This window comes from Macrobrachium rosenbergii, chromosome 10 (assembly GCF_040412425.1).
Source record: "Macrobrachium rosenbergii isolate ZJJX-2024 chromosome 10, ASM4041242v1, whole genome shotgun sequence".
In the NCBI taxonomy this organism is placed as follows: domain Eukaryota; kingdom Metazoa; phylum Arthropoda; class Malacostraca; order Decapoda; family Palaemonidae; genus Macrobrachium; species Macrobrachium rosenbergii.
The window spans coordinates 22,690,006-22,712,139 of record NC_089750.1 but is presented as its reverse complement, the minus strand read 5'-3'; the positions used below and the strand labels follow the sequence as shown (position 1 = coordinate 22,712,139).

Genomic DNA, 22,134 nt, shown 5'->3' with positions numbered 1-22,134 from the left:
TGGCAATAATCAAAGTATTTTATAAGAAAAGGGGGAGTTTATATTACAAGCATATAAAAGGTAATTAGTATAACAATTAAAACAAACAGTTTAAGAGAAACTGGTGAGAAATCAACAAATAAACTTGACCCTGCTCTTGAATGGTCACATGCCTCTGGATTATTATTATTATTAAAGTAGTTTAGCCAGACCACTGAGCTGACTTTCAGCTCTCATAGGGCTGGCTCGAAGGATTTGATTAAAATACTAGGTCTAGCCTGAAGTCAAGCGCTAGGACCCAATAGATCATCAATACTAAGATGAATGAATTAAAATGAAATTAAAAACTGCACATAGGCCCATGCTCTCATACAATAAATACATTTACTCAGACTTCTTTACATACATACTAAAACGGTATATTAAAATTCAGAATATAAATTAAACAAAATTTTAAAAATTCTTCTTTTTTGTAAAATTCAAATGTTAAAAGGATTTTCATATTTTTATTATTTACTTATTTTTATATTTTGTTAATTAAATTACAGTTCTTCAAGAACATCAAAATTGGAATGATTGAAAATGTGAAAGATTCTGACAAAATTTCTTTCACTGACCTATTTCCAAAAGTAGACATTCGTTGTCGGTCATACTTTGGACATTCACATAACACATGTCTGACCATTATTATTACTCTGCATTCTGAGCACTCGAGGCCGGGCCATGTGGGCTGCTCATTAAGTGCCCATGTGTCAGACGAGTGTGGCCTATTCTGAGGCGTGTTAAAATTACTTGTGCGTGTCTCTCTCTTTGATATGATGAACTCCATTTTTAACATTAGGTTTTATTTCTTTCAGTTTATTACTTTCAGGTTCTTCATCCCATATATATTTGCCATTTATTTATGATACCCATTTTTATGTGAGTTACATAATCAGTAACAGGGATATTCATATTTGATCTTGTCATGTGAGCATATCCATGTTTATGATGAGAGAGATGTGGGATTAACGTTAATAAATGGTATACTGCATGAAAGGAATATTATAAATATAAGAATAGTGAATGAAAATAATACAGATGAATGAAATATATGGGGTTAATAAAAGGGCCAAAAACTTTTAATAATCAGAATACATGTCATCAGATCCAAAATGGAAAAGAATACATTTTTTCATCTGTTAGATTTAAACATATGAAGAGGCTACCACTCAAGAAGTTGTTTATCGCAGGTAATGGTTCAAAGGTTAATTGATTGTGAACATTTTTTTTTGTTTTGTTTTAGTTTTAGTAAAATAATTTAGTAACAGTCAAATGAGAAACAAAAGATGTTAGCAATGGCGCTACATCCTAGTTGTAACAAAGATAAACTAGTAGTATTAAACTTGATACCAGAAAATGATGCAGTGTGTGCATGAGCAGCCTGCCTAGTGTAGTGACCAATAACAGTTTTGTTAGATAAAGAAGAGTTCAGAGGATTTTTTCATTGTAGTGCATTTTATGTGACAAACAATGACCTCGCTTTATGTCTGTACAAGTCAGCGTTAAAAGTTGGCATAGTAAACTTGACTGATGATTTAATTGTATCCAAGAGTTTGAGAAGGGAGCCCACACTGGAGAACAGTACTTCAAACAAGGAAGAAAAGATTTAGAACTCTTAGCTATACAGTAATAGCTTCATCCTGAAACATTCTGAAACATTTCTGCAAGATACCACCTATTGAGAAATAGAGGAAGTAATATTACATATATGCTTCTCAAAGTCATTTTCTTATCAAAAGTTACACCCAAAAACTTAAAAGTCATGGACATTTAAAATTATACTACTGAAATGTAAATCAGGATGCAAAGGCACAAGTGTGATTTCTGGATCAACTGACTATCCCACTTTGAGTTGTAGAAGGATGAAGCCCCCAAAGCCAACTCAGCTCATTAATACATGCCAGATCTCTATTCAAGGATTCTGCAACCACAGACCTAAGGTACGGAGAAGGAACAACAGCTAGAAGAGTAGCATAGTCAGCGTCTTCAATCAGTTTAGTTTGTTCCGCAGACCTTGCCACATGTCGCAAGTATAAATAATAAATGGGAAAGGTCCAGGGACACTACCTTGATGAACACCTAAACTGACATTACAGTACTAAAGCTACCAAACTTATTATCAGCAAAGACTCTGAGTTTTGTCTATTAAAAATTTGGTAATTCTGGGCTGGCTGTCCGCGGTGAGCAAGCTTATGGTAAGTGACGTTTTCCTATGTTATTTTATCTGCTGAACAAGAATTTAAAATAATATTTTGTCGGTCGGCTGTAACTAAAATGTTATTGACCCTTGAAAACTGCACGTCTGTACCAGTGGGTCGCACACAGCTCAAGGGTAAATTACAGTTTAGCAGCAGCCAACCAGCAAAATATTACCTTAAACTCTTGTAAAGCAAGTAAAATAACATAGAAAAACATCAGTTGTCATAGTCTAGCTCCAGTGCACACTATTCGAAGCTTTCGTAAACGGGAAACAAAACATTACCATTTCCGCTTTCAACTTGGGTGGCCTCTATAGGTTGCCGTGGCAGAACAGAGCTGCGCGCCTTATCTGCATTTTTAAAGCTTTCTGGCAAGAGGTAATTACTTTAAATTCTTGTTCAGTAAGTAAAATAACTCAGGAAAACATCAATTGCCAGAGTCTCGCAGCTCTCACTAAGCGCAGAAAACTGGCAGCTGCTGATTGGTGAACCGAAAGCTAGGGCATGCGTGTTAAGGCTTAGAATCAGTAGTACTAGTAGTGAATGAAAAGTGCCTTTGGAACGGCTCCCACTATCCATTTATTCGCCCTTCTTTTTACGCTTGTTTTTCGTGTTCCAAATGACATATATAACAGGAAATACAACAATAAGGTACCCAAACCTTTTCCCAAGTTATTTACCCCACCAACCAATGGGTTCCCCTTACTGTTAGCTGTTCTTGAAAGGGTTTTACCACACCAGTTCTAAGATAATTTACAGCTTAATTACAACCGAGCGACAAAATATTACTTTAAATTCTTGTTCAGCAGGTAAAGTTCTATAGAAAAACGTCAACTGCCATAGCCTAGCTCACCGCGGACAGCTAGCTTAGATCTACCAAAAATCCATTTAAAATATTAATAAAAGTCCCACCAATTTCCAGTAATCTTACCTTGTATATAAATTCTTCGTGATCCACATGGTCAAAGGCTGAACTAAAATCTCAACGAACTGTCAGTGTCTATGAACCGTCATTAAGAGCACCCTGTAAGACAGTAGATAATGACAGTGTAATCACAAGTACTAAGGCCTTTACAAAACAGAGACTGTATTGGTGGTAGCAGGGTATTCTCCTCAACAAACATGCAAATATGAAACGAGATGAAACAGGTAATTCAGATTGGCCTATGTCCTGCAATTATCGAAGCACATGGAGTAGAGATGTAAACAACAAAAGAAATGAAGGCATTACAACAATATTATTATTATTATTATTATTATTATTATTATTATTATTATTATTATTATTATTATTATTATTATTATTATTATTATTATTCAGAAGGTGAAACTTATATGGAACAAGCCCACAAGGGCCATTGACTTGAAATTCAAGATTCCAAAGAATATGGTGTTCTTTAGGAAGTAAGAAGAGGTAAAGGGAAATACATAAAGAAGATATCCCACTTATTAAAAAAGAAAAAATAAATATATAAATTAGTAAATAGATAAAAATGTATTAAAATGAAATGGAAAATAGTATTTGGGTAGTAATGCATTGCATCTTTGCTTGAACTTCTGAAGTTCTAGTTGCATGACATCCTCAGGGAGGCTGTCCCACAGTCCAACGATGTGTTATAAAGGATCTCTGGAACTGAGAAATTCAACAGCGAGGCACATTTACTGCACATTGGTGCGCTGTTCAGTGAGTCTGGTTGTTCTCAGCAGGTAAAGGGGAGCAAGGAGCAATTGTGAATGTGAAAAATCCCTGTTGAAATACAACTTATGGAAAAGCGACAAACAAGAGACCACCCGTCAATGGTCCAAGTAATAACTGCTACTATTAGGAAACAGAAACCCACCACCATGAACCACTCTTATCTAAAAGAGACAAATCTCTGGTAGAAGCAGACATCCACACCAGAGAACAGTATTCTAGCAAAGGAAGCACAAATGACCTAAAACAGGTTGCATTGATTTTATCACTGTTCTAAATATATGAGGCCTTACAAATAATACCTAACTTTTGTGCAGCATTTGCTGAAACTTTATTAGGTATTTCTCAAAAGTTAGATGTGAGTCAAAAGTTACACCTAGAATAGTTAAAGCTTCAGTCTCATTCAGCAAAGTTCCATTCACCTGAAGGGGAGGGTGTGGTGGGAAATCTGCACGTGATCTGCTAAACAATAGTGTTTTTGTTGTACTGGAGTTCAGCCTCATACCCCACCAACTACACCATTCCCTGATCTGGTCCATGTCCTGATTGAGGATGAGGGCAGCTTCATTTCTCATAAGTGGAGACTTTACTACATCCATAAGTGTTGCATCATCGGCATTCTGAACAATCTTGTTTTACAGGCCAACAACCATATCACTTGTATACGCTAAAAATAACAGTGTCAAGATTCTGAAGTTTGTGATTAAGTGCCTTGTGATTTACTAAGTCAAAATCAACACTAAAGTCTATTTGAATTACTCTGCACTCAAAACCTCTATCAAGGTTCCCTTGAAAATGATAAGTCAAGCCTAAAAGAGCATTGTAGGTACCTAACTGCTTCCTGTATGCATACACTATCAGCTAACAATCCTTTAGATTCTACATACTTATATACTGGCTTAAAAATAAGTTTTTCAGGAACTTTGGAGAGTACAGGTAGAATAGAAATTGGCCTGTAGTTAATGCAGTCTGCAGATATGCCACTCTTTGGAGCAGGCACTTTATTACAAAGTTTGCATTCATCCGCAAAGATACTACGTTTGCATAAAAATCTATAGAATCTACTTATCTTGGGAGACAACACACTAGAAACTTTTTTTAAAAAGCAAAGGGAAGAAACCGTCAGGGTCTTCTCCTGCCCAGCTGTTGAGATTATCCAGAATTTTCTTAACATCCCTAGAGTGAAATGCAGATTTTGTAAGAATAGGTTGAGGGTGACAAGTACCAGGGAGAGGGACATCCTTAGCTGATTGCTTAGCTTCCAAAGCTTGATGAAGCAGTGCAGCCTTTTCCCTAGGGCCAGTAACCAATTTACCATCATCTGTTAGTGGTGGAATGGAAGACGAGCCTGACCCAAAGATAGATGATGCCAGTTTTGCCCACCACAGATGAAGTTGAGTAATTCCTTCAAGTTTCCCCTTCAAGGAATTATTGTAAGTTCTCTCAGCTCTATGGTAAGTTGTATTTGCAGCATGGCGAGACTCAACAAAAATGGTGTAACTTTCATGTGAACGATTTTGTCTCCACGCGGTAAATTTGGCCTGTCGTGGTAGGTTTGTCTACATGTATCACCAAACCATGGCCGGTCATTTGTCCTAAATTTGATAACCTTTCTAGGGGTGTATCATATTAAAATAGCCATCAGCATTTCATTTAACGTCTTCTTGAGATCAGGATCTAATATAGCATCTGAAATATTAAGTGCCTCACAAGCTTCAAAAATGCGATCCCAATTGGCTCTGGATTTTAGCTGGACCGTTTTTCCAATGGTGGCATTAGGAATATACTGATTGACAGATACGTCCATCTCAGTGGTGCAGTGATCAGAAGTGCCTGTGCCTGTATACTCACAGACCTTGGACTCATTAATAGCTGGAACATCTGTGAATATGAGGTCTAATCTATTACCAGAAATGTGGGTGGGTTCTTCAATTAACTGGACAAAATTGGGGGATTCACAAAACCCAAGAGCAGACCAGCCATGTTGATCTGTGAAATTTGAATTTAGCCACTCACTGTGCTTTGCATTACTGTCTCCACAAATAACGAATGAAGCTTATGAATCCTGTGACTGAGCCATACTAATCCTCACCAAGAGACATTCACACAGTACAGTATATAGAATCATTGATATTTGGATTCTGGTAAACAGCAAACATGTATACATTGTAGAACTTACTGAAAATTTTAAAACCAAGAATGTCATGGCAACTACACTCCAAAATTTCTGATGATAAATAGGTTATCCGAACTTAGTGTATACAGCCATACCTTGTGTATGTGGGATGCTACGATGATAAAGTCAGGATCATCAAACCTGGGACTAAAAACTCAGCCTTTGACTTGTTACTACAGGCAGTCCTCAGTTATCAGTGGGCTAGGTTATTGGCGATCCGGTTTTTCGGCACTTGTCTAGCGACGAAAATTGGCAATGTTCAGCACTGATACGTGCTGGTTTCTGCTTATCGGCACTGATACATACCTGACAGAGGCGCTGATAACCGAAAATCTCAGATTTTTGGTTATCAGCAATTCTCGCTTATCGTCATGCCACTGGATTGGAACCCCCCGGCGATAACTGGGGACTGCCTGTACTTAAAAGTCTCAGATAAAAACATGAAAGCATAGTTTGGGTACAACTTTGGAGATCAAGAAAATTTGACCTTAAGCCCTAAATATTTGAGTAAAGTACTCTACAATTTTTCTTACTGTAATGAGCAGCAGGCCCAGGCTTCAGCTCAGTGTCTCCCGAAGAATTAAAATTAACAGCATGAGATCAGTATCAGAGTTAATAAAAAGACTCATAACAACAGTAGCATTGTAAAAATCAACAGAACAATTATAATAGTGCCATCAACAACAACAGTATTTACAGTTTTGACAAAAATTCTGTTAAAAGTATACTGTAAATATGTCCGTATGTCATTGGAAAAAGTGCTGGAAGCAACTGGTCGACAAGGTGGGCGGCACACCTAGTAAGGCAAATGAAATCCTCCAGGTTTGCCACACAACCTGGGGAGGACAGTCAGGATGAATTTAGAAATAAAATGCTCAGTAGGAATAAATTAGGCAAAGATGAAGGCACTTTCCCGATAATCCACCAAGCAGCTTTTGCTTTCTCATTGGCCTGTCCTACACACTTTTCGAAAAAGCAGAAAAGTGAAGGAAAATGAGGATAAATGCCTGATTGTACCTTCAGGCAAGGGAACTCAAACCCAAGACCATGGAATGCCACGGTACAATGGCTCTGACACAGTCCAAGGTTGGAGAACAAGGTTTGAAATCAGAGTAATCTTTTAGAGAAGTTGCCTACCAAGGCTGAAGAGCCTTCTACACACTGGTTTAATTTCGGAGTGCCCTTCTCTGAAAAGAGTTGCCTGCCAAGGCTAAAGATTCTCTTCTACCATAACTTGTGTGGGCTGGGACATCACACCCTGAAGTAAATATTGGTAAGAAAAGCCACATTAGCCCTCTACCTAAAGAATATGAGAAAGGACAGCTGATAACCGAAAATTGGCAATTACTGGCGCTTTTTCTACAATTTTCGGTTAGCGGCACCTCCGTTAGGTATCAGTGCCAATACTCGATTATCGGTGCTGATAAGCAGAAATCGGCACATAGCGCAGAAAATCGCTTATTTTCTTCACATGACAAGCACCTAAAAACTGGATCACCGATAGCCAAACCCGCCGATAACCGGGACTGCCTGTTTAGGAGTGCATCTAATGTGCTATTGTGTCTTATATGCCAGCAAATTACAGTAATACAAGACTGTTTGGAAAAACTGTCACTTGGACATGCAAATTGTAGTGAACTGTAGTGAATTGAGATGAAAAGCCTGCAAACTCTACATTTTAACCAAAAATGGTAGTTACAAGAATATACAGTGCTGTCTTAAAATGACCATTAAGGGCTGTGTTTTATGTCTGGGAGCTTAACTTTTCCTCGACCCATCGTGGTAGAAAGTGTTGTAAATGGTAAATATTGTAATTATGAAGAAAGAGGTAACTGATCATTTGTGAGAGAAATCTTATAGAAGAAACTGATTCACTACTTGTTGTTGCGGAACCTTAATAGGAATGGTCTAAAGTTTTCTGGTTGATAAAAAAAATTGCTGCATTTAGTCGTATGGAAATGCATATTCTTACAGACTGGGGGTCCTTGGAGGAAGGAAGGGGTTTACTTTAATTTAGATACTGCCAGTTGGGGCAAAGGAGAACACCAGTCTGTAAACAAAATGCAGGGAGGAGGTTTTTCACTTACCTTATTTTACCCAATTAGATAAAATATTGGAAGGTCGCCATGGGAAATGAGGGAGTAATTTACGTTACAATGAATTTATTTACACATGAAACAATGAAATGACGCTGGGAATTGAAGAACCAGCAAACAACAAAAGTAAGAATGATGCAAGAATCAAATTCACAAGGATGTCAATAGCATGTTGTTAACTGGATATCGTAATAAGGCGTGAATTAACCTGCTGAGGGGGCTTTCTTGCAACGGGCCGCTAACTAGACTTTCTTGGATTTTCTATATGGCAGTATTCCAGGGGACTTAATTTACAAGGCTTGGTTGACTGAGGTGCAAAGCAGGATTCCTGGAATAAAAGAGCCAGGCTTAGTAATCACATGCACTGGAAAGTTATCACATGAAACCTATGCACTAGGGAGAATTTAATCACTTGGGTGCTTAATTTAAGTAGCCCTTATTTAACACTGTGGAAGAATAAGTCTACTACTGGTCACTGAAACTTGTGTTGGCACTGGGGAAAGAGAGCATGAGCTGTCTCATCAATCTCAAAACAAGGGGGAACTTGAAGGAGAATGGAAAAGTTGAAAATTAGGAATTGGGGAGAAATTTACGATGAGAGAAAGAATTGCACTGGCAGTAGACTGCCACTCAGACATACCTGATGCTGTTGCATGACCCCTTTGCAAGACAAACTGGGTCATTAGCGCTTGTCCACTACCACACAAAGGAAAGAGAGGAGAAGGTTTTTTACGTCCTCTTGTGCCGGGGTTCTGAGTGCATCTAGCGTCTCGCCTCGCGCTTCTTGGTTCGAACAACATCTTCGAGTGCGTTTGTTCGTGTGCAAGCAGGTCACATTTGAAAGCAAGTCTTACAGCCAGTAAAGGGTCACAGGGAAAGAGGCATTATAACTAAGTCCCAAAGGCTGAAAGTAGTAGCCTCCCCTTGGAAGGGCTTTCGCCTTTTATGCTTAACGAACTTCCTAGTCTCTTTTCTCCCCTAACGAAGGAAATGCATCGACTGATCACGTGATTGAGGGGGGTGAGGGGGAGAAAGCTAAGGTGTGTCATTGTCCTTTACCCCAGGTCAGGTGATGGGGGGGGAAAGGGAATCTGCCCCTACATACAGTCAAAACTTGAGGTCTAACGTCTCTCCCGCCATTAAATTGGCACTTCACCGCTACTGCGAAAGGCATTTTTCATAAAATTTTATTTATGACGGGCGGAATAGGCGGGATGGATTAAAATATGTGAAAATATCATAGCCTTTTTATTTTGTAGGAGTCTTCCTTAGTGTGGGCTGGAATTGGTCAATGAAACTTTGTAACAAGATAATTAACTTGTGGTTAATGGGATGAGTTGAGGAATACCCTTGCTCCCTTGCCTTCGTAAAGCACTTTTTCTTTGGTCGCCTGTCTAATGTGTACATCATCAGATTACATTCTCTGCTAGGCTGTGTTGTTGAAACCAACCCTTTTGCTTTTGTGTCTTGATGTTGGTTTTTTTTTATTAATAAAGGTGGAGAAAAAATTAATACAAAAATATATGGAACCAGGTTGAACAGAAAACTGTCAGTCTTGTTTTCTGGTTCTGGACCCCTGGGCAGTGATAGAAAATGCTTTCCAACACCCCATGGACAACCCTGATGTATATGTGTTTCTACCTTTCAAACTTTTCTGCATGGTGGTAAACCGAGTTTGTCACCCCCAGTCTTTGGATGACTCTGGTGGCTCCTGGTTGGCCACATTCCAAGTGGTACCCCAATCTCCTATCTCTTGTGGTTGACGTTCCAAGAGAGTTGCCTCTGTGACCCACTGCTCAGTGCCAGCCACATGTTGCCAATACCACTGATCAGTACTCTCTGTGGTGCAACCTATGCTTGGAGGTTATCCAGGAGAGAGGCTTTTCTAGCAGGGTTGGGAGGGAGATGTCTGGGTACCTTAGGCTTTCTTCTGGGAGCTTGTATCAGGGAAAGTGGGCCATCTTCTGCGATTGGTGTTGTAGAAGGTTTACCTCTTTGCTTGGAGTGTCTGTTTAGCAGATCGCAGACTTCGTCATCTACCTGTGCCGAGACAGGCTCCCCAGTAGCTGCAGTAAAAGGCTATTGGTCTGCTTTATCACAGGTGTTCAAACTAAAGGGTCTAGACCATTCCTCTTTAGTGGAGTTGTCAATGTTAATTAAGGGTTTTGAAGAGTTTTGTCCTCCTTGAGAACTTTGGCACCCTGAGTGGGATGTGTCCCTGGTCTTTAGGAGTCTCACTTGGTGACTTTTGAGCCTATGTATCAGTCTTTGAACCAAGACTTTATGCTCAAGACTGTCTTCCTCTTTGCTCTAGTATCTGCAGAGAGGGTGGGGAAATTACATGACCTGTCATATCTTGTCTGGCATTTGGAAGGGTGAGATCGTTCTTGTTTTCTTATGTTCCTGAGTTTGTAAACAAAACTTGAGACCTGTCTGTTCCAGACAATGGTTTTGAGAGAGTCACAATCCCCTCCCTCTGAGACATTGCAGACAGATCTGGATGAGATACTGCTTTGCCTGGTTTGTGCTGTTAAGTACTAGTTTAAAAGAACCCATTCCCAGAGGCTGGTGAAGGCACCTTTTCATTGGTACAGGTAAGTACAAGGAGGATGTGTCTAAGAACACCCTATCTTTCTGGCTTTTTGAAGTAAGATGGGCTTACACCTCTTTTGATGAATATATTGGCCTCTCTTCTCCTATATACGAGAAGGCAGTGGTATATATTCCCATAAGAACAAATAGCAGATTTTGAATAACAATTTGTATTTTTCTTGGGTATACAAACCAGAGCCATTTTTATTTAGTCCCACCTCGACCTCCCCTCTGATTCCCTATGGCCCTAGGAAAAGTGAAGGAAGTGGTCAGTGAGTGAGGGATATTCCTTCACTCACTCCCCACCTCTGCCTGTTAACCACCTGGTTAAATATCTTGTTGCCAAGTTTTTGTCTCGTTTCCAGCTAGTACTGAAAGGTACTCCTATCTTGAAGGCCCTGGTGTATATACCTAGGAAAAATAGAAATTGTTATTCAGTATTTGTTATAGTTTTCTCTGAAACAACCCCCTTGTAGAGGGAATTAGTTATTGCAGAAAAAAATACCCTGAAATGAGTTTGCACAGTACATGCTAAGTAAGGAGGCCTTTAAGAATGAGAAATAATAATACACTGATGGTATAGTAAAGTATTACTAAGTAAGCACAGTGTATGTACATATAACAGTGATTTGACACCTTCTTACAGTTGGCTTTTGGTGTTGTATTGATGAAGATTTTGTCTTTCTGAAGCATCTGTATCTGAGGTGTTTGCTCCGTGATTTCATCCTTGATTAAGCAGTTTGGAGCCACATTGCTTTAGGTAGAAGGACTTTTTAGCAAAGGGATTGTTCTCACATCGTATTTTATGACATTATTGAATTTCTTGCAGGGCTCGGGAGTTATAAAAGCAGGATTTGCTGGTGACCAGACTCCAAAATGTCACTTTCCAAACTAGTAAGTATGAGCAAGTTATAAGTAATTTAAATTTAAGTGATTGTTTTATGTAGTAGTTGTCTTTTGAACTGCATAGCTTGAAACTACTCTTTATTAACTTATTTCTTAGCATTGAATTGAATACATAATATTTGTTAGTAGTTACCTACATCCACAATGTGTGTGTCAGGGACAAGTGTAGCTAAACTGAGACACGCCTTATGTATCTGATTAAATTTGAGTGTACAGCCATGCATTATATTTGTTCCTTTATTATTCACATCCTCATGCAAAACTGGTGAAAGCATTAGAAATAGACTTCTTTGAGTAAGAGTTGTTGGTTGAGTATTTTCAAACTGCAGTGGTTATGTTGAAAATAATTCTCTAAAACTTCTTCTGTAATCAAAGTAAATTCTTGGTTTAAAAACTGTACATGTACATTTTTACATATTTGTATTGCTTTTAAATATATTCTAACATTACTTCAACTTGTGAAATTACATACCCTGCGCTGTAAGTAATATAAGAAAAAATTATCTTAAATAAAAACATTGAGAGTAAGTTTTCAAGGACGTTTATTACTAGAACTTTTAACATGTGGGTAAAAAAGAATACTAAAATGCATGGATACTGAAGTCAGGTTTCTGAGGCCTAAAGCTAGAAGTTAATTGAACATCCATGTTTATCTTTTCTAAAGTTAAGTAAATTGGTAATTAAGTGGTTAATTTGGTCATTGTTACTGTAGTATAGTTCCCTTAACCTGTATTTCTTGTATGAAATTTTAACTACAAAAACAGTTATAGTGTATAATGTGAAAATTACATTGTACAAAACAGTACTTTATTTACTTGAAAATTACATTGTACAAAACAGTACTTTATTTACTTCCATCGCTAATTGTAAATCTTTTACCGATTGCTTGAGCATTAAACACTTTCATCAGAGCTATTGGTTTTAGGCATCAGATGTGGAACATTCTTAATACTTAAAATTAACTACAACAAATTGTATTGATCTAATTTATAAATGCGTATCTGGTAATCTTTCCTTGTAATTGTAAAATAATTATGGATACTACTTTGGGTTGTTCTACTAAGGATTTTTTCTCAGGATTGTCTTGTATTAAAATGGAAGTGCAATTTAGTTTTGATTTTATAATTCATCAGAAAATAAAATGGAAGTGCAGTTTTGTTCTGGTTTTATAATTCATCAGCAAATTTATATGTAGAAAAGTCATTATATTTTTAGAACATTTAATTTCACTTACAGTACTGTATATTTGCCTGTCTTGACGTGTTGAAGTTTTTATTTTACATTGCTGTGAGTAAAATGTAAATGCAGGCTGTTTAGAGTTGCGTTAAAAATAACTGCTTGTTTTCAGTATTATGGTACAATCTGCATTTATTGGTGGTTATCTTCAACCCAGGTTCCTTATGGTCAATAAATCAGAGACAATTCTTAATTCAGACTTTTGTTGTTCATGTTCATGTATGCAGAATATAAGATTACCAGTGTATTAAGATATTGACTGTGGACATTATGATCCTGGCAAATTAATCTGTATTCAAGCTTTTGATTGGTCCTTGATTCAAGGTTTTTTAGGGATACAAGTTAATCTTGGAGTGAGGGCATTTATTTTCTTGTTTTATGTCATTTGATTGTTTTAAGGTATTAAATTTCCTTTAAACTTTTCCATTTATTGTTTCACTGATTTCTTTTCTTTTGCCTTCTTTACAGTATTGGCAGACCAAAGCATGTGCGTGTGATGGCTGGAGCATTGGAGGGCGACCTTTTTGTTGGTCCAAAGGCTGAGGAACATCGTGGTCTTTTGTCAATTAGGTAAGGATGCAACAGCAATTTCATATGCTTTTGTATGACACTGTTGATATGAGGATGCTATCACAATTTTTATGTCTTCTTTCTTTTAGGATTAGCAGGACATTTGTCTTCAGCACTGTACAGTATTTTAACTCTTCTAACCATTATTTAATATACAGTGGCTTCTTGGTATACAAATTTAATTAATTCCAAATTCCAGTTTGTATATAGAAATGTTTGTACTGTATATTGATCTGAATAGTCCCATAAGGAATGGTGGGAATTCAGTTAGTTCATCACTCACTCTCAAGAATTTCCCCCATATCCACCCTTTGTACCAACTTTAATACAGTTATTTTAAGCTCAAGCACAACATATAGTTTAGTGATAACCATACTCAACGAAATAAATAAAAGAATAAAGCATATCACAGTAAAATTTAACTTGAAAGATGAACAAAATCATGACACCACGGTGACGCACAACTGACTTAGATAGAGGGAAAGAGCGTTTATACTGTTGAGGAGAGAAGAGGAGACAGTAAAAACAGTAACAATTCACATAAAAAAAATAAAAGGGAATTTCACAAATTTAACATAATCATACAGTATAAAAACAATCAAATGCAATACAGTAACAATAAAACATCGAAAGAGAGTCTTGGGCGAATGTTCAGGACTGCACTGAGTGAGACAGTAGAGAGGAAGGGATGGGATGGTGGTGGGTTATTGGGTGGGAGATGGGGCTCTGCTTCCACTGACTTCCCAGCTGGGTCTGGGATCAGATGATTTTTATCTTTCAGTACATTTCACCTGTTTCTTTCACTTATACATGATTCGCCTCGATTCACCCGAAGCACTTCTTTTTGTTACGGTAAAATACCTGTTGAGTAACACTTGCATTTTAAAGGCTTTTAGCACTGTAAAAGTAACTCATCCCCACATCATGAAACACTGGCACCGTGTTCAGCTTCTGCATGCCTTGGGTTGTTTGTTTAAACGACTTCCTTGCGAAAAGTTATTTGATCTCTTTTCTTTTCTTGCTTGTGTTCTTTACTTATTACTTATTTGCTTGCAAAATCCTCATGTTTATTGGATTATAATTTTAAATTCTGCTGTTTGCCAACAGTAAGTTGTGTTGTGGCATAATTAATCTCCTCCTTGCACTGAAGATCCATGTGTAAAAAACACGTTGACAATCATATATGCATAAGGAATTGTTTTCACATCTGCTGGACACTGATTACTCTCTCTCTCTCTCTCACACAAACACACACACACTACTCCTTTGATTATCCTTGCAGTATGTGAATAAAATTGATTTTGTTATCAACCTTTGCCTACTGCAACCATTTCAGTTTCCTCGAGGGGATCCCGTGTCTCCTCCCTCAGTCCTGACCACCTGCGTGCCATTTTCCACCAAACAGCTCATAAATCGAATTTTTATCTAGTACACAAACAAAAATTTTAAAAAATTTTACTTCGTATAATGAAAATATGAACAACAAATCATTTGTATGCCGAGGAACCACTAAATTTTCATGATCCAGGTGAGGACTCTTTATTTTTGCTTTCCATGTTTTGGAATTTATTTGGTTTGTTTTTTTTTCAGATACCCAATGGAACATGGTATAGTAACCGACTGGAATGACATGGAACGCATATGGCATTATATTTATAGCAAAGACCAACTTCAAACATTTGCTGAAGAGGTAAAGTAGAGAAAGGCATTTGAAATTTAATTGAAAGAGGTAAATAATGAAAGAAGTGAAGAGAGAGTCTAAGACCATTTTGTGCTTTGAAATTTATGGAATAGAACAATCTTTGGGTTTTATCAGCATCTAGTATTAATAGTTTGAAGTGATTACGTAACATGACAAAGTAGATGAATAAAAAATTGGGGAATATTTTTACCAAAAGTTGTTGTACTTAACTGTAAAATTATTTACTTATCTTGTAGCTAGACTTCTTCTCTTGAAAAGAGTTGAGTTACTATTACGAATTTAGATTCAGTAGTATAGTTGAGTTGATAAAATCAGTAAAAATTAGTGAATGCTATGGAAATCTTATTTGTTCCCACACAAATACAAACCTTCATTCTTTACATAGGGATTTAGCCTGCAAATGTGAGCTGGAACTGCCATTGAAACTTATTGATAAGGTAGACAACTATGGACAGGCAAGGGGGGAAGCCCCACCCACTTGTCAGTCTGCACTCCACTTTGCTTCCGGTCACTTTCGAGTCCAGACATCTTTCATGAGACTGTCTGACTTTTGTTGTTCAAACTTTTGTTGATTAAACTTTGAGTATTCCTTTTCCTTTTTTGGTTGTTGGCTATGTATTGCAATTTTTCAAACCCATCCGTCAAATAAGCCTTCTTGCAAAGAATTAAGTTTGTTTTTCCCTTGACACTACTAATACTGTTTTCATTGGACAAGTGACACTTTTACACTCTTCACTTTTTCACGCTTCACTTTGTTGTGGAATTTTTCTATGGACCTTATCTCTAAAATTAACACTTATTCGCATTTTTTCATAAAGCAACACTGTATGTTCACTGATTACTGTATTTTCTCATTAAAGGATATGTAAGCTTAGAGAGAGAGAGAGAGAGAGAGAGAGAGAGAGAGAGAGAGAGAGAGAGAGAGAGAGAGAGAGAGAGAGAGAGAGAGAGAGAGAGAGAAACTGAGGTGTTTACATCAAAGTCTAAGCATAGTATAAATGGATTATGTAAGTGAAATAACATTTTATTGATATTTTGCTGTTTTTTCATGAAGGGATATATACACAGAGAGAGAGAGAGAGAGAACTGTGGAGTTTACATAGACGTTTAAGCACAGTGTAAATGGATTCTGTAAGTGAAATAACTTTTTATTGATATTTTGCTGCTTTTTCATTAAAGGATATGTATATGGAGAGAGAGAGAGAGAGAGAGAGAGAGAGAGAGAGAGAGAGAGAGAGAGAGAGAGAGAGAGAGAGAGAGAGAACTAAGGTGTTTATGTGTGATGATCATAGTCAACTAAACTTGTAATGAAGTACAGTACAATAAATCAGACAAAGCAAAAAACAAGCTGATCCCCCTCTACAATCTACACACACTCGGTGTGGGGGTCGTAACAACTCTTAATTTTAAGCCTAGCATTGCATCCACTGGTGCAAAACTTAACTGACGATCCTGAATCAGACATGATTCTAGTCAAACAACAATTGCAATATTGTACTTCGCCGAAATCCAGTGAAAAACGATGAAAATACGCAGCGCATGTGAAGAACACTCGAACGCAGGTGTATACCCATGAACGGGAGGAACAGAAATTGACTCACCAGTATGTGATCCTTCGGACTACCGAGCGGGATGGCGGTAGATGGCGACACCAGTTACCAGCAATTGCAGTACAATCGCGCGCAATTTAAAAGCGCTACCGTTAGGAACTGATCAGCTATCATAATTGTTAAGTATGGTAAAACTTAATTTTATTATAAAAATCTCATTTTTATTGATATTTTGCTGCTTTTTCATTAAAGGATATGTATATGGAGAGAGAGAGAGAGAGAGAGAGAACTAAGGTGTTTATGTGTGATAATCATAGTCAACTAAACTTGTAATGAAGTAGAGTACAATAAATCACAGCAAAAAATATGGCAACACGTACGTACATATGCACTCGCCCACTCGATCTCATAGTGAACTTCCTGGGTTTGTTTATTTTTGTGGTTTTTTGTATGCTTATGTTCCAGTAATTGATATTTCATTAAAGGATATGTACAGTACAGTGCTGATTTACGAGAGAGAGAGAGAGAGAGAGAGAGAGAGAGAGAGAGAGAGAGAGAGAGAGAGAGAGAGAGAGAGAGAGAGAGCTGAGATTCTGTTGTTGGAGAACTTGCTACTGGTGGTTTTGAGTTGCCTACTTATGAATTTCGGATTTTAAATATTTTTAAGGTGATTAGATCAGTAGTATAATAATACAGTATAAATGGATTCTGTAAGTGAAGTAACCTTTTTATGATATTTTGCTGTTTTTATTCTTTAAAGGATATATATACTGAGAGAGAGAGAGAGAGAGAGAGAGAGAGAGAGAGAGAGAGAGAGAGAGAGAGAGAGAGAGAGAGAGAGAGAATGATGGAACAAGAATTTTTTAATAAATTTATGGGAGACAGTGAGGACTAACCACAAAACCATTAGGTCGAGTACAGCATAAAGACAAAGTAAGAACTTACTAAATAATTTTTTTAATCATAAATATTTGTACATAATCACGAAAATACTAACATGCCATAACCCAGCATTCTGTTTGGAGGAACGTTCACTGTCATTCTAAACTACTCATGTATTTTAGATATGCTCTATACAGTAGTACTATCCTAAAATACGTACTGTACAGTAAATATAATTTCAAAATCATCTTACAACACAGCAAAATATCAATAAAAATCATCTTACAACACAGGAAAATATCAATAAAATGTATGTACATTATGCGCAGTACAGTAGACAATGCGCAAAGTTACGTTAGGCAAAAGAAAACGTGCGTGCCTGAATTATAGGGGATACTTAAGAGTAACAGTTGTAGGTGTGTATGTAATGTTGTAAGATGACCTTGAAATATTTGGGTGTTTTGGGATGATAGTTTGAGCTATATTTTTGTTTGAACTGTCAGGTTTGGCAATGAACTGTTAAAATAGGCAGTTATAAGCATCTTAGGGGTGTACTGCAAATACTTAAGAGTAACAGTTGTAGGAGGGTAATGTAAGATGACTTTGGGTGTTTTGGGATGATGGTTTGGGGTGTATTTTTGTTTGAAATATTAAATTGTTGTAGTATGGTAATTTAACATATGTTTTCGTTTGAACTATTAAATTAGGCAGTGAACTGTTAAAGTAGGCAATTGTAAGCATTTTAGTTTAAGGGGTACAGGATATTTGGCAGTTACTGTATAAGCATTTTTAGAGGTGATTTTGCATTTCTGCACTGGCTTCTGGAACTTATCCTCATGAAAAAGTGGGGGTCGACTATTATCTTCTGATATAGTATAATATATTTACCTTTCAGGTACTGTTGATATAGCCCCTTGGAAGTTTCATGACAATAAGGTTCACTCCTCCTTTTCCCAATCTGCTGACTGGATTTATGGGTGGGAATGAGTTTGGAGTCTTCTCCCTGCTTTGCTATGGTCAGATGACTGTAGTAACAGGTAGTCACTTCAACCCTTCTCGCAGCAGTCCTTCAGGATCACACGGGTTTGCATGGCTTGTTGCACAGAATGTTGGCTTTCATTACCCTACCTATGGGACGGGTTAGGTTTTCTGATGGTCCAGAGGTGTTCTCCTTATCTTTCCCGGGTCAGGCAACTGAGGTGATGGGGAGACACTTTGACTCTTCCCCAGAGATATTTTGGGACTCTTCCCCAGAAATATTTTGGGATTGCCCAGAGAAGAGCTTGTGCCACCTGTTCGTGCGATACTCGTTCAGTTCCTGAATTCTTGGTTTTGAACTGAGTTTTCAGGGAGCAATGAACCAGTGTTCCCAGTCCGTCCATGGTCGGGCAGCCATGGTGGCCGGGGGGTAGCACTTCGCCCCTTCTATCTCTGGCTCTTCAGCCTGTTAGAGAGGGGCATGTGTGGCTCGGGTACTATCGACGGGTCCGATCTTTGGATCAGGTTGCTTGGTAGTGACGGGCATTGTTGAGTTTTTGCATCACCCCTGATCCTTCTCTTTTGATACTTTTGAGTGAAGGAAGAAGGCCACATCATCTCGCTGTCCTTGAAAGAAGTCTGGATAGGCTTCCACCATTCATTCCTTTTCTGAGGAAGAGGACTGATTTGGTTCACGCTAATGGTACCAATGCACCTGTGGTTTGGAGCATGGGTGTAACCATTATCCCCAGGCTAGCTGGTTCCTGGAGTACTGGCTCAGTCAAGGCCCTTGAAACACTGCTTTGGGACCCCCTGACTTTGCCTATGCTCCATGTACAGGTGCAACTGCTACCCAAGCTGATTGGTCCAGTCAGGGCTCTTGGACCACTGGTCCATGACCCCCCCCCTGCTGCTACCCATGCTCCATGCACAGGCTCAACTGCTAGCCAGGGTTCATTGGACCCAGGAGTACTGGGCCAGCCTAGCTAGCTGGGCTATCTAGGCCAGCCCAGATACCTGTACTACAAGTATGGGATCCTTGGCATGCAGGGGTCTAGGGAAGCGACAGGGTCTAAATGGTCCTGTCATTCAGACTTCAGGATGTTTCCCCCCTTCCTTCCTTTCTTTCCTGTAGAAGTCTGTATTCTAGGAAGGTAATAACATGATCATGGATAGCCCTTGCCCACGTTTTCATGAGTGAGTATGCTCTCTAAGACTTGTGGTTTGTTGTCAACTTAGTTTGACAACTGTACACGACCTTGTTCACCTGCCAGAGGCCTTGCCTCTACTAGACAGGGCAAGGTGTCAGGGGCTATTCCCCTTTTTTTCCCTTATTCTTTTGGAAGTTTCCAAGAGACGAGCTGGTTAGGCTAGGATAGGAAGCTCTTATGCTTTTTCTTGAGCTTCTTCATGAGGAAGTATGTACTCATATTGGTCTTAGAACTAAAGTGTGAAGTGATCCCTAGGGGGGATGGTCCTGTACACCAGGATTCAGATACCAAGGTGCAGAGGCTACTGTTTCTAGGAGCCATCAACCTCGGTTGCAAGCCAGATGGCCTTTGGGAAGTGCCTAGGCATTATCTGCAGTTTTTTCTCTACCACTGAGAGAGCTTAAGCTCAAGCTTAGTTGCTTTGGTCATGAGTTACTAGTAGTGTTTGAGCTATATGATTTTACCTTTATCTGTACTGGAAATTCACTTACCACCAACTCAGACTCATCAAAAGAACTCATTATTTTGGTCAGTGTGGTGTTTGAGCTAAATGATCTCACCTGTATCTCTACTGGAAATTCACTTAGTGCCAACTCAGACTCATCAAAAGAACTCATTATTTTGGTCAGTGTCAAACCGATACCACAAGTAAACTTGTCTCATTAGTCTCACTCTCTTAGCTTTGTTTTACCCCATTACTAGACAGTCTCTCTCTCTCTCTCTCTCTCTCTCTCTCTCTCTCTCTCTCTCTCTCTCTCTCTCTCTCTCTCTCTCTTACTTGGCCCACCAGACAACTTCCTGTGAGCCCATTTTGTGTGTGGAGGGGGTGGGATGAGATACAGTGTTGCCATGAGTCCCTGATCAAAATTTTGACACTGAGCATTGGTCTGGTTATGTGGTCTACTTCAGTTCCTTTAGGTTAAAGTAGAGGCTGTGGCAAGAATGGTGCAGTTGGCTAAAACAGCACCTGATTTTGCCATCTTGGATGTTCTCTCTCTCTCTCTCTCTCTCTTTTACTTGGCCCACTCCCTGATCAAAATTTTGACACTGAGCATTGGTCTGGTTATGTGGTCTACTTCAGTTCCTTTAGGTTAAAGTAGAGGCTGTGGCAAGAATGGTGCAGTTGGCTAAAACAGCACCTGATTTTGCCATCTTGGATGTTCAGTTGGCCATCTCTTCTTTTGGACAGCGGAAATTCAACTTTGATTTTTTCCAGTAAAGTCTCCCACACATCATCTCCAGTTGGGAGTTTTGTCTCAACTTTAATTACTCTTCCATTTTCAAAAAGGTGGTAAGGGGAAGGAGAGAAGGGGGAATGCAAGGGTGACATTTTTCTCTGTGGCTGCCGTTTATAAGAGATTGCTCATCTCTTTAGAGTCCCTGACATCCTCGTACCCTTTTCTAGTCCATTTCACACCTTATTTGCAGCTCTCAGTGGGGCCTCTCCCTTAGTAGGGGGAGTGCGATGATGAAGATTGTTTTTAGAAGGTGCGGAAGAGCAACCTCTCTCTTTTCCGATGGACTAGAAGGGTGGGTATTGTTCATATATGCACATATTGGTCTTCTGGAAATACCTCAGCTTTACTCTCTGGGAGGAAGGTCTTTCACGGGACTTTCAGTTGCCTTCCTCCAAGGCCTAACGAAAGGTATACACTGGTGTTAACTTACGCTCTTTCGTGAGTGGTACTGTATAATGGATGTATTTGAGTATTGGTTTGTCCTAGCAAACTTGTTGCAGTTTTGGCCATAGGATAACTTTCTTGAGTTTATTGATGCTGAACTTTAAGATTTTGTCCTCTTTCGTGACCAGATAATGAGCACTTGGGTTGCTGGTTTATGGCAATAACAAGATTCTTTTTGTAGGATTCTTGCCTTGGCAAACTCAGGAAGGTTGCACACAAGTTCCTATTGTATCAGGGACAACTCGCTTGGTGTTTTCACCGTTCTTTGATTAACCTTTAATGGACGGGAATCCTCGTATGAGTATCTATAACAGGTTATGGGTGATGGTCGGGAATCCTCATATGAGGCTGTATCGAGCGGAAAAGAGTTTCCATCACTTCAATGGCCCATAAATAAATGGTGGCAACTTTAGACTCAGCTCAAGCTCAGAAAGTGGGCTTCTCAGAGAGATCAGTGTTGTTCTTGACTTGATGGGGGGATGTCTTGCTCCTCTCTCTCCCATGACGTGTTTTTATTTTCTCATAAATATATCCAGGGATTGCTGTTGGTTTGAGTTGTTATCTTTTATTATAATGATGTCACTTATAATTGTAATTTTGCGGAGAAAAGTGCAAAGAAATTTTAGAAAAAACGTATA

General features: G+C 38.6%; 1 protein-coding gene across 1 annotated transcript in view; it reads left to right on the top strand.

The window, feature by feature from the left end:
* Arp1 (Actin-related protein 1) overlaps positions 1–22,134 on the top strand; it is a 50,783-nt gene that overhangs the window by 2,092 nt on the left and 26,557 nt on the right. Inside the window, exons 2-4 of the mRNA XM_067110014.1 lie at positions 11,609–11,673; positions 13,390–13,491; positions 15,082–15,181. Of these exons, the coding sequence (XP_066966115.1) occupies positions 11,609–11,673; positions 13,390–13,491; positions 15,082–15,181 (267 nt within the window). The remainder of the gene's footprint in view (positions 1–11,608; positions 11,674–13,389; positions 13,492–15,081; positions 15,182–22,134) is intronic.